At 37.4% G+C, this 13,285-nt stretch overlaps 1 protein-coding gene across 5 annotated transcripts in view; it reads left to right on the forward strand.

Annotated features, from left to right (window-relative positions):
- The window catches only part of ATP2B2 (ATPase plasma membrane Ca2+ transporting 2), a 244,025-nt gene that overhangs the window by 149,786 nt on the left and 80,954 nt on the right, over positions 1–13,285 (forward strand). For 3 of the 5 annotated variants that reach the window (XM_061472920.1, XM_061472921.1, XM_061472918.1), the window contains exons 6-9: positions 644–769; positions 4,041–4,133; positions 9,973–10,014; positions 11,740–11,904. In XM_061472920.1, coding sequence (XP_061328904.1) covers positions 644–769; positions 4,041–4,133; positions 9,973–10,014; positions 11,740–11,904 — 426 coding nt within the window. The remainder of the gene's footprint in view (positions 1–643; positions 770–4,040; positions 4,134–9,972; positions 10,015–11,739; positions 11,905–13,285) is intronic. The other 2 variants (XM_061472919.1, XM_061472922.1) reach the window with 2 other exon arrangements.

Below are 13,285 nucleotides of genomic sequence, written 5' to 3' on the forward strand. Positions count from 1 at the left end.
CTCGGGAAAACTTAACGTACATTTTGATTGGTACCGCAGTAATAGAAATCTCTCACAATGAATTTGTTTTCAAGTACCTGTTTGGGATTCTGCTGGTTTACTGTAACATCTCCTTGAAGACTTTGTGTGGCTTTTTTCATTTTAAAGACGTGAAATTCTCTTCAAAAACATTTTTTCTATGCATGTAAATCAAGTGAGCAAGATGAGAAGAAACCGCACATGTATTTTCACTTCATTTATGTGACAATATTGCATGTGCAGTCAGTGCAGTCTTGACCAGAGTCACAGAGGAATGCTTGCAGAACTCTGAAAGACTGCTCAAAGTTACAAGAATTAACTAGATGAAGCTAAACTTTCCCACAATTATGTAAACTCGGTTAGTGACAACATTCCTTTTGAAAAAGGAATCTGATGCGTGTGGTTCATGCAGGTGCAGCCTGGGATTTGCAGTTAAGCATCCATTCTTGGTAGAGAATAATATACAATAGGGGTTATTTTTGGTATGTAATTATATTACCTCAGTATAGATTTTTTAAATGTAACAAATTTATTTCAGTACTATAGTAAAAGTCTTGCATAAAATATTTAATGGTGGTTCTTTCTATTTTTTCAGCTACATATAACTCTCACTGCATATTTTCAGGTACTCACGTCATGGAAGGCTCTGGACGGATGCTGGTAACTGCTGTGGGTGTGAATTCTCAGACAGGCATCATCTTCACCCTGCTAGGGGCTGGAGGAGAAGAAGAAGAAAAGAAAGATAAGAAAGGTAAATTTCACAACACATAAATATGCTCTGAAGAAAGCTCTTGGGCTTTGTGTAGCCAGGGCTCTCCCCCATTTCTGACAAATAAATATGATTTTAACAACTTCCTTTTTTGTATACATTTTTGTCATTACATGTCACACAGAAAAACAGCCAAAGCTGTTAACCAATAAATACATTGGATAACAAGATGTTTTTCCAGTGTGAAATTGTGGATTCTTAGTACATAATGCAATCAAGGGAACACATGGGCACCCACCCATTGCCATGTCTTCTTTACATAAACCCATACTCACCAAAACTTTGCTAAGGTTTTGCTCTTGTGCATTTAACTCTATGTACTATTTTTTTCAGAAAAAAACCAACAACTTGGCCATGGAAATAGCCTCTTTCTTTGAGCTTCAAAAGTAAAATAGAGATTCATGGTGGCTTTTTGCTTGCCTGGGTGTTTAATGACTGTAGAGGCATTTTAATTTCTTAAGGTGTAAAGTTCTGGCTAAGACTAATAAGAGACAAGAAAGTAGCAAAAACTGTTGACAGAATTTAGCTTTGAAGTCTGATGCCAGTTAATGGAATCAAGAAGTCTCTGTAGACTTTTTTGCCTTCATATAGTGATGCCATAAGCAGTTGCTAATTTATGGCTTGCACCCATAAGCAGAAACATGATTTAATGTGTGTGCTTTCCAGGTTTGGTTCATAGTCTTGTACATTGTTCAAGTCTCCTTTCAGAATCTCGTTCCAAGTTTGTTCTAAGAATATTTATCTGTCAGAGTTAATTTTAGGGCTAATTAAGATGGGGTTTTAGTAATTTCACCACTTTTCAGTGGGTTTTGCCATCGATGAAAAAGAGCAGCTAGAGCTTTACTGAACGTTTGACTTAGTCTCTGTCAGGAAGTGTGATTCCACCTTTTTGTCATTTCCATCCTATTAATTTGAAGCTGCAGCTAGGAAGGCCAAATTCACATGGTTTTCATGACCTACAATTTCCATTTCCGAATACGTGGAAAAGGTGGCTGCACTTGTTTCTCTGAGGAGATCCCTTTTGAGTTGATGGAAGGCTTTATGCAATGTTTACCCTTTCATTTCTACCCAGAAATTCACAATACCTGCTAGGAATGGTTAGTTCCGGGACCATTCAGGCTGAAACTTCCCAAAGTAAAGCTCTTCCATGTCAGACTGGTTTTGAACAGTATCTTAGAGTTTGATCTTGCTGCGATTAAAAGAAAGGCTCTTGGCCATGGACCTTTTGAGGTCTGGCAGCATCTGTTTTGGCAGTGACAAAGGGTATTATAGGTGAGGAAGAGGAAGCTCAGTACCTATTTGGAAGTGACAGCCATTTGCCCTTCTGTCCCTGTTTAACTGGGCTGGCCTTCTCTGTGTGTTGTTTTGCTCAGGACACTGATGATTCTCTCGTGTCTCTTTGTAGATGGCCTTGAAAGACAGCGAAAGAGAAATCAGAGGTAGCAGAGTAATGCACTGCACTGTGCTTGTAACTTACTACCCAGACACAGAGACTCTGACACATGTATCAAAGAACTTTATATGCAGACACTGAATCTAATTGGATATAGCTACAATACCAAGAAAATCCCTTCACGTTTTCTACTGTTGGTAGCAGCTTTGTGCTGGGCAGAGCTGGCTGTAGATTGAGGCCCAGCCTCAAATAATGTACTCTCGTGTATGAACCTGCAACTCTCTGAAACCCTGCAAATCATAAATGTTTGTTTCAGTCTCCTGTGGGTGCATGCTTTTATTGTTCATTAATATTCTGTTAAAAACCATCATGCAGGTGTGAAACAGGAGGATGGACATCAGCTTCCAGGTAGAGTAAGAATTGTACCACGTCAAATGAAAGGATGAGGCTTTTAGCCAGCAGCTTTGGGGCAAATCATGGTTGAACTGATAATTGTCTTTGAATCAGTGCAGTTAAATTAAAGAATAATTTAAATCAGCAGGATTGTTCGTGGCAAACATTTCAGTGTGCGTGCATTGTTGGTGTTGCAAGTCTTAATGTTAAGCTTGAATAATCAGTTACTCTGAAGCAAATTACAGCCTATTAAATGTTGGAATGCATGATTTGCTGCTGGTAGTTCATGCTGCGCTGGTTAGTGTGACTATCCAAATGGCATAAAAAATAAGCATGAGTAACCAAAACAGTTTAAGTTATTACCAGCACAGCAGTCAAATTTGCAATTAAAATTTGCACGAACGTAGTCACCCAGGGCATGTTTTTAACTCCTGTCTGCTGTTTATTTTCCTCTCCCAATTTACCATTTGTAAATAAAAGGAGGCTATCGTTCTTGAATACCAAACCAGTACAGTGGCAAACAGCCACTATGGGTTAGGTGCTGCAGGAGTCCAAGAGTCTCAGTCAGGATTCATTACAGGACTTCTGTGTTCCGTTGAGAACAATTGACCAACACGAACCAAACAAGGCTTAGTTAATCTATTATGTACGGAGGCTAAACTTGTGAACTCTAGTATAAAACACATAATAAAGTAATAAAACCTTCCTTGGGTTTTCCACCTTCCTGCTAGGAAAGATTTCTTGACCGGTTTCGCTACTTTGCAGATAATGGCTAAAACCAGAAAAAAATTATTTTCTGATACATTTTTCATTTCATAACAAACCAGTTCCATTTGTTATTTGGATTTAAAATAACTCCTTGTTCTCCTCAAAACTTCATTTGCCATTTCCACGTACAATATTGAAAAGCTTAATGTTTCTGTTCAGGTCAATGTGCATATTAACTAGGTTATGGTAGGATATAGGTTGAGCCCATGTTAGACTGGGTTATATCAGCAATAACACATCATAATATGCAACATGACATAAAATACAAGATCTGTAATGTTGTGAATTCATAAACGTAATATAATAATGTAAAAACAAATGTAATGTGTGAATTCATAAACTCAAGGGAAATATTTCAACCATTTTAATATTTGCATAACATTATATTAAACAAATCACACATAAAAGGACCAGTGCAATGCACATAATACTGTGTACTGTCAGTTCTCACCAACTCTATTAAATGCCTTTCATTTTATTTACTTATTGTTATTCCATGTATGAGTTTTTGCTTTTGTAACATCTCTGTAATGATATTTTGCTTTTGAAAATTATGTTAATTAATTTAAACGAGATTGATTTGAAGAAAACAAAGCCTCAGTATTCCATAAATGGTTTTGTTTTGTCATGTGCATTTGTTCATGTTGTTGTTATTATTATTATTTATATTTTGTTTTTTTATCCATTATTGCTCAGTAGATTCTTCCCATCCCTCCTCCCACCCTCCTTCAGCTACAGATGGTGCAGCAGGTGCAAATGCCACTGGTAATGCAAATGCCAGCTTAGTCAATGGTACGTCACGAACACCCAGTTTGCTGTATTTGATAGATTCCTCTCCTGACTCTGTAAGATCCCCTCCTCCTTTGATGAACTGCACAGATGTTATATGTGCATGTGATTGCCCTCTGAGAGATCCTACTCCGTAAACTCTATGGTAGCTTATAAGAGATGCCACAAAGATGCTACAACTGGCTTCATTCACACAGATTTAAGCAGGGAGAGGAAGAAGTAGGAATTATGATCTACTTGTCATTAATTAAAACTGCAGTTAAAAGGACCAGTTAAGCAAGGCTAGTTTCAAAACTTTTGAGCTGCCTTCATTGTAAAGTTCTTCACATATTTGCCAGCATAGATCTGAAGAACACCATGATAAAATGATTCTCTCTTCTTCTGATGTGGCACTCTCATAAGTATTCATTAGTCTTCATGCAGCTCTGAGAAACAGTGCTTGGGATCAGGAATCTGGCTCGGTTTCAACTAACAGTCTGTTAGGAATTTTGCTGCGCTGAGCATCTTTTTTGGAAGATTAGACAGGGATCATCTAATGAACCTGCCTGTATTTACAAAAAAGAAACAAAAAAATATTGCAGTAGTCAGTTTTGGCTGTCTCTTAGTACAGATTCTTGACCCCACTTCTTAGCATGCAGATATCTCTTTGAATAGTCTAATAACAGTATTAAGTGGAATGGGTCAATATTAGTCTAGGCAGCAGCTCTATTTTTTTGTAATAATCAGATGCATTAGTCTTTATTTGCCATAAAACCCTTCCACTCTTGTGCTGCACCAGGAGCACTGACAACAGTATTTCTGCTTTTCATCGTGTTGGTGATAGAATGTTTTTTCCATGCAGGTCAGTCATTCTTGCATTATGCATGTGAAACCAGAGCTTCTGACACAGCAATGCCAAGTACTAGACAAGTACGAAGATTTACTGGTGCAATATCTTATTTAAAGCAATGGCAAAGGAAATCTCTGAGGCTATTTTAAAAGAATTTTATTAGGATTCAAAAGAAACATGTAACCAGATTTTAACTCTGCTCCTTCACATGCTAAGTTTGTGGGGACACTAGGATTTATCATTTCTACATCTCACTGCATGACAGGAACGTGTATCATCCTGGTTCCTGCACTGTGATTTCAGATTCCTTAGAGACCAAGAACCAGGAAATTAACGATGAATGTATCATTCCCCATTCTTTATGCTCTATAATTCTACTTTGTTGTGTGTAAACCAGATGTACGCATACCAAGTCTTGCCAGGTATCACCCCCCAGTCCCTCTGCAGACTGCAGTGTCACAGTTACGATCAGTCATGCAAGTTGCACAAAGTTAAGCATCTGCTTAAGTGCTTTGCTGGGTGACAACTGCCACTCAGCAGGATGCAGAGATGAGTCCTAAATAGTTCCAACCTCGTTTCCACGTTATCAAGCTTTAGTTGCCTGGTAAATACCTTTTATGTTCTGTCTTACTGCCTGAACCTTGTATATAAATGGAGTTCCAAGGGAAGTTAAGTCAGTGTCTTAAGTAAGTATGTGATTTTCTGTCATATACTTTCCCATCAGAAACAATACTGTCCTGTTTAGCTTGGAGTTGAGAGATAGATCCTCACTTGGTTTCAGTGCACAAAGTGCAGAAGTCAGTTTTCTGTGCAGCTGAGCATGTTTTTGCTTTTAACTCCTTTGAGGTGAGGTGGTAGAACTAATTCTGCAGATCTTTGATCAACATGAACAGGAGATACTTTCCACAGTTCAACTTATCTGACATGTGTGCAGAGGAGAACAGATTCCTGGCAAGTAGGGTCAGCCCTTCTTTGAAATTGTCTGGGGAATTGCCAAATTCCGGTGTGTTTATACGACGCGTTTCCCTACTTAGTGATGGGGATGAGTTAGAGAATAAAGTAGATATGTATGGAAGGGGGTTTGGATGGGAGAAAGGAAGGAAAAAAGTAAGGTCTAAAGTAAGGAGACCAAGTTCATGCAGATATTTTTTCAGTAGGGATGAAATAATGTTTTTTCAATAATGTCAGAGGATTCTCCCTGAGATGTGACTGGAAAGAAGCATGTTTTACCTGAAGTCCTATACCTCTGTGTAGCAAGTACCTCCAATTAAGAAAAAGATATTATATACTTGAATAAGTACCTAGCTCAGGAAATACTGTTGCTTTTTAATTGAAAACATGTTACCTTTTCAGAGAGAATATTGTCTTAGTTGTCAATATAGAGTTGACACAAAAGAAATCAGTTGTTTTCAGTCAGTGAGCTTATAGTGTTAAATTTGTGCAGGTTTGTGACACAATCTGTGTGTATTGAAGGAACTGCTATAACATCTGTTGAGTTCTAGTAGTTGAGATTAAAATACATAACTGTTTGATGGTCTCCGTTAAAACTACGGGCAATATGTTCAGTTTTTAGAATAAGTAGATGAGAAAATGTTACAGAAATGTAATTAATGAAAATTCATCTATTTTTAAAACGCATTTAAAAAGGGTAAATTTTTTAGAAGAAAATACGGGAAACGACAATCACTGTTTCAGCTTGTTTACCCCAAATTTGATTTCATTAGAGAAAGGAGTGCTCATCGCTGTTGTTAGAGCACTGCTCCATTCCTACTCCATATCAGGTTGTTGGGGGTGTTTTTCCATTTGGTACCAGAATTTGTTACTGAAAATTATATTCTGGTCCAGAAATACCCCAGCAGACCCAGAGAAAAGTCTCAGCTGAAATACTCAATAGGTACCGTTAATTCTGTCAGTTCTGGCACATGCATGCACATCACTGTGCAATTCCTGCAGAACAATCTGCAGTTTTAATACATTTTAAAGTATTTTCTGAACTGTAAGTGAAGTTATTTAGTGTGTGCATAGGAGAATTGGCTAAAACTTCCTGTTAGGTAAAGTGGAGTCAGATCTGTACTTTTGTAATCAACCTGTGTTTTACTAATGCGTTGGCTCTGATACCAGCCTGCATGAGAGAATTCCAAGTATTCACTGCAGATCCATTTGACGTCATTCTCCCCCCTATATATAGATTTGCAATGTGCGTCTGTTCCTGCTAGCTGCAGACTAAAACTTGGCATGAAGAGGGCTATAACTCATTTCCATTGCAAGAGGAGCCCTTGTGGAAAAACCACAGGGTATTTTGTGCTTTTCTGCTCCATCACAGCACATAAGAACACAGCTCCATTAGCTGCTTCAGGTGATACCGAGCAGTTCCTCCCATGTACAAACAGTTTCTAATGCCAGTGATAGATCTTTGTTATTCTGTGCCACTGACTCCTCAGAAAGGGCTGGGAGAAGGAGGTAGGTGGGAGTCTTGTCTTGGAAGGTTTATTTGGAGAAGTACCTGTCTTTCGGAGTAGGAGCTCAAGACCGGTGCCATGGGTGCTTTCCAAAGGACAGATTTTAGTAAGGCAAAGACAACATGCAGAATGTGTTATATTCAAATTCAGAACCTTCAGAGCAACTGCAGAATGCAAGTCATAGTAGGAGGCTCTGTGTTCTTATAACAAACCATCATCCTTGCTTGGAAAAGTGATAAAAATAAACTCAGAATTGGACTCCAGGGCCCAAACACTGTTCCTTTTACTTATTTCAAAAAAGAAAAGAAGAAAAGATTTGCAACATTTATGGGAAAATAGATTACACTTTAAAAAAGAATTATGTATAAAACATTATCAAAATATCAGTAAATACTCATCCCTTTAATGTTTCTAAACAATGCATAAAAAAAACAGAAAGATGGGATAGTATTTCTGGTCCTAGCACTAACTGAAAGGAGAAAGGATCTCTCAGCAGTAGTGATTCTGTCAGCTCATTTTCTTTCTTAATTTCTTTCTTTATTCATAATTTATATCCAAGTGCAAGCTTAAAATTATTCTGAACAGGAGGAAATAAATCCTTTACATTCTTTTCTTTATATTTTCTCTGTCATAATTACCTAAATTACCTGTTCTTTGTTATTCCATCTACATAATCAGAAAATCACTAGCTGTGATGACTCTCCCCTTGCCCCAACAACCTAAACGCAGTAGCTGCTGAGGTTAAGAATATATTTCTTACATATTGGTGTTCTCACTGTTGTTAGTGATTATCCATTTGGTGTCCTGCTGGTTTATGGTAGCCAGGGTAGATGAATTGTTAGTGTAATTCATTACAACAATTATAATACCACTACTAAACAGCAAATAAATAGCATCAAATTAAATACTTGGATTTACATAGAAAAAAAAAAAAAGTTGTGTTTTCCAGTTATGCAAGCCTTGGGCTTGGGTTTGTTTTGGTTTTTAAATGGCAGAATCATCAATTATACTGCTTTAAGGTTTTGATTTGTGTTCTGAAAAGAGAGCTATAGAGCAGACTGCTCTAAATGAGGGTTTTCCAGTTCTTAAGGAAGGCTTTATCCTCTAGCCAGAATCTCTAGAGATGCTTTATGTCTTCCACTAACTTTATTAAAAACCATTCTTAAAAAAATAGCCATTAGAGAGATAGCAAGTTCAACTGTGAACTCTGTGTACAATTTCTTCAGGAAATTCCACAGCAAAAACAAACTTGGTTTTGTTTGGGTTCGTCCATGCATGTCTCATGGCAAAGGGGAATGTACTATATATTATTACAGCCAAGATGGGAACAGAGTTAGAAATCTGAGACCCCCTTGCTGTGATTGGCCTCCTGTACTCTGGAGGTTCTCAGTTCCTGCGGCTCGCTAGCACGGGGTGAAGTGATGAATTCATGGCTGATTTGGCCATTTGTCCTCTTTTGGACAGGGAAGGTTTTAGTGATCTCCCAGTTACTGAAAATACAAAGATGCAGGAAATGCACCTTAGCCTTTATAGTTTTATAAACTCTAACGATGCATTTCTGATTGGAATGTGTCAGAAATCCTGTAAAGGTGGTTTAACTATTAAATTTCTTTAGCATTATTTATTGTGCATTATACATAACTATACAAAGAGAATGTCATCCCTTCTGACTGTCACATTGACAAAACTCAAGCAGTCTTTTCAATGAGATAAATTCCGATGTCACTGTGAAAGTTTCCTAAGGGTCCCACCAAGAAATTTTGAGTACCTTTGAAATTGTTTGCTGGTGATTCAAACACCAAGATTTTGTCCACTCCAGTTTGTGTTCTGCCATTGGTATTTCAGAGACACTTTCAAATGGTGTATGTTCAGTTTTAAAAAGAAAGAAATCACATAAGGACGTTAGAACGCTGAGGCTCTCTGTAGCTAAAATAGGAAATTGGATGCACTTGGCAAGTATATCTTCAGGATAAACCTGACTATAGAACGATCTCATGGCACTTGATTAACTTGCTAAGTAATACAACTAGGGGAGGAAAATGCAAGTTAAAAACCATTTATGATTTACATTTTTATTCATATTCGTTGACACAATTATTTATATTTTGTCTTAATTTACTAAAATAGTGAATTTAATTCTGGACTACATTAAGATAGTCATGCTGTATACTGCGGTGTGCAAAAATTACGCCTGTGGTTCTTTTAAGTCCCAGTTTTCTGAAATTTCATTTCAGGAATATTATTCAAATATTAATTTTCACTGGATTCTTTTTTTTAGTTTCACCCTCTCAACTTCTGCAATTTGCTCAAAATCATGTGCTGATACTTAATATTTATATGTTACAACACTGAACTTGACTGCAGTCCATGAATGTGTCCAGCTAAGTCGTCCTAAGTAGATGTATAATAGCAATGGTCTCTGACCATAAAGAAGTACCTGTAACATGCTCATTGCTTTTGTCTGCCCTTTTTTATGTAAATTCCCATTTTCATGTTCTGTCTTGGGCAAAGGTTGTTTACTGTCTGTTGTCTGTTGAAATTTTTCATCATATAGGCAAAATGCAGGATGGGAATATGGAGAACAGCCAGAACAAAGGTAATCTTCTTTCGTATTAAGGAGGTTGTGGATTTTATTTTTAGCATGTAGTTAAATTCTGTTAAAAAGTAACATAAAAATCTGTGATTTCTGCCTGTGTGTAAAAGTGGCCCTGTTGTTCAAACAGAATGTTCGACCCCGCCCCAACCAACCAAACCTGACAAAGAAACCTTCCCAGGTGTTTATAACTTACAGATATTTAGGATAGGAGAAGAGCAGTATTTCTAATGAGCCATTTATAGATTATGCTTTCATGTCACAAAGCTCATTTAAAATCCATTTTCTTGTGCAAGTTATGTATGCTATGTATTGTTAGTGGATTTCCAACCCTATTTTTGATATGTCTCATCACCTTGGTGTTTAATGGCATTGTATGGACACATTTTCTTTTGCAGGGAGAAGGTAAAGCAGTAACAAAAGGAAACCTAAAAGCCAAGAGGTTATTCAGCAATGTAAGAGTATAGTATAAGGATAAATAACAGGAAGATTAAGAATCTTGGGAATTCCTTATTTAACGTTCAATCTCAGGATAGAATTGAAATAAATAGTTTGCTTTCTCTGAAGCAAAGTCATGGTTCCCTTTCTACTGTATGAGACACAGTTATCACAATTTCTTTGGGTCATGCCAAAGAAGTCAACTAAACTACAGCTTTCTCTTTTCAGATAGTACTGAAGATTGCAGAGGTGATAGATCAGAAACTGAACAGATAAGCTCAGTGGTTAATGATACAAAACTATTAAATAAAATGGTATTAAACAAGTAAGGCTTAAGGTTAGGTAGTCGAATTAGATTTCCAGATCAAATAAGCACAGTTTTGTACAAGCTCTTCACGAATGTCAAAGCAAAGCTGTTTCATCTCATTCTGTTTAATTTACTTATGTCTGTGTTCGATACAAACCAGATACATACACATATATAAACTGGAATGTCATTGCTTTAAAAAAACATGTCTCTCTCTTTGATACTAAAATAAAGTTTCCTTATATGAGCATTAGCGTTCGTTCTTTCAAGAACGGATGGTTTGGCCCTTAAATGGTGTGTTTTTTTTTATGTGAGACTGATGATGGTGTCCCCATCGGATGGTTAAGTTACTTGAATACCGAATTCTAAGGAAACTTTTAAAGTCTGGTTTTACCTAGAATAGCAGTTCATGAAACGTGATCCACTGGTCTTTGCGGTGCCCATGTGGTCAAGAGATGAGGCCCATAGATCATCTGTGGGACTACGTTACCTTTAAAATGTTTTCATGAGAGGTGTGACTGTAAGGGTGCATTGTAATCTATGAGGCATAACAACATTTAGAGAAACACAGACTGTCTATTTGCCAAAGCTTTTGAGATCTATTCTAGGAAAACCTGCAAGTAATCTGCAAGACATTAAGTGATATATATGTGTATAACACAGAATGTCATCGGTGGTTTAAAAAGATCAACCAATAAATAAAACCCAATGACTTTCATGGTGCTTGACAAAGAGTGCAGCCCTGATACCCATGTTTATGGGGTGCACATGGGTGTGCTTGTACATTTGTGCCATGCAGAAGCCCCCTGGGTCTCACAGGGGTATCTGACTGCCATGGGAGTGAAGTGTAATCCTGTGCATAGAAATAGTCATTCATGTTGCAGTCAGCCCCTTCAATGACTGTTGCTGGTTGAATTCAGTATCAACATCAGAATAAAAGGAATGAATAGTTTTGGAGTAACTGTTCTGTTCTGCATTATTAGCCAAGCAGCAGGATGGGGCTGCTGCCATGGAGATGCAGCCGCTGAAGAGTGCAGAAGGGGGAGAGGGAGATGACAAAGACAAGAAGAAATCCAACATGCACAAGAAGGAAAAATCTGTTCTTCAGGGAAAGCTGACCAAGCTGGCAGTCCAGATAGGCAAAGCAGGTATGACCGGATAACTGACTGAGGAAGCAGTATGTTATACTGGCGACAAAGGGGTTTAGAGCCAGTTATTCTTAAAGCAGGATGGGCCTCTTACTGCAATATTTAGAAATGGGTCATCTTAATGCTTTTCTAAAGATAGTTATGTGGTATTGAAGATCTTTTATTCTCCTAAAACTTAGCTTTGATTGTCAAGAAACTGGAAGCTTTAGGCAACTTGGATTGTAATGAATATTTGAATCAAAATGTCATAGTTAAGATTCCCAAATGCAGTAATTACAAATTTAATTTCCTCTCCACTTAGAACTTCTGAGTACACAGTTTCAGAATCTCTAATATCATCACAAAATACCACTCACACAGCATGTCCTATTACTGATTCAGAAAGCATTCTGTTTTCTCTTAATATCCATATTCCTGCCTTTTACCCAAACATGACACATCCAGTACCACCTGGTCCCTACTGTTAGAAGTAGCACTTCTCCAACATGTAGGTAGAAAGTGAAACTCTTTCATAATGACATAATATTCATTAGATTCTTTTTTCTAGTGGTGTTAAAGAGAACTTAATCTCTATCCAGATCCTTGGCAGACGCCCTACACCAGATTCCTAACTTTACCTCTGTGCAGTCTCCTTTATCCTTCTTTACCAGTTTGATTTTACCCCTGCTAGTCCTTCTCATTCCTTTCTAAGTTCATTACACTTAGTTGATCATGTAACACCATGATGCCACTTCTATCTCCACCTGAACAGTCCATGGCTTAGAATCTGTAGGTATCATCTCTTTCATGTCCAGTTTCATGCTTTGGCCAGTTTCATATTCCTTAATCTTCTCTGCTTTGTTGCTAGTTGTAAAACAGTTGCATTGATATAAAACCACTTCATTTCTCATGATCATTAATATCTTAAATACCTTAAATACCTTTCTGCATTGCCTTCTGTTTATTACTCTCTTTGGTATTTCTGCATAGATGTGACTATCACTTTTAAAGCGATAACGGCGATTTCTAAATAAAATGTGGCAAGTAATAGGAATTCAATTAATTATTGCCTCATTTGATTTTTCTTTGTCATTGGGCAATCTGTGGGGATGTCTTGCGTTGTCATGAGTATTTGCCTTTACAATATTTTAATGGTTTTCCTTTATCCTCTGGCATATACCAGTCTCCATGGCTCATCTGCTTCCTGTCAACCTTAGCATCCTTCAGCTTACCCAGTCAAGACATGAAATTCACAGCATTCTACATCTCCCATATGATCTCATTAGAGAGAAATTAATTCACACTGAAATGCAGGCTTAATGGCTGCATAGAAACCTGCCAAAGAGCAGCAATCACAGAAGGCAAAATAGATGTTCCAACGGAGTTTGTATTTGTATGCTCA

Source organism: Pezoporus flaviventris, unplaced genomic scaffold (genome assembly GCF_033815535.1).
Source record: "Pezoporus flaviventris isolate CSIRO_AGI_PZ_B2104156 unplaced genomic scaffold, CSIRO_AGI_Pfla_v1 ptg000073l, whole genome shotgun sequence".
Taxonomy (NCBI): Eukaryota; Metazoa; Chordata; class Aves; order Psittaciformes; family Psittacidae; genus Pezoporus; species Pezoporus flaviventris.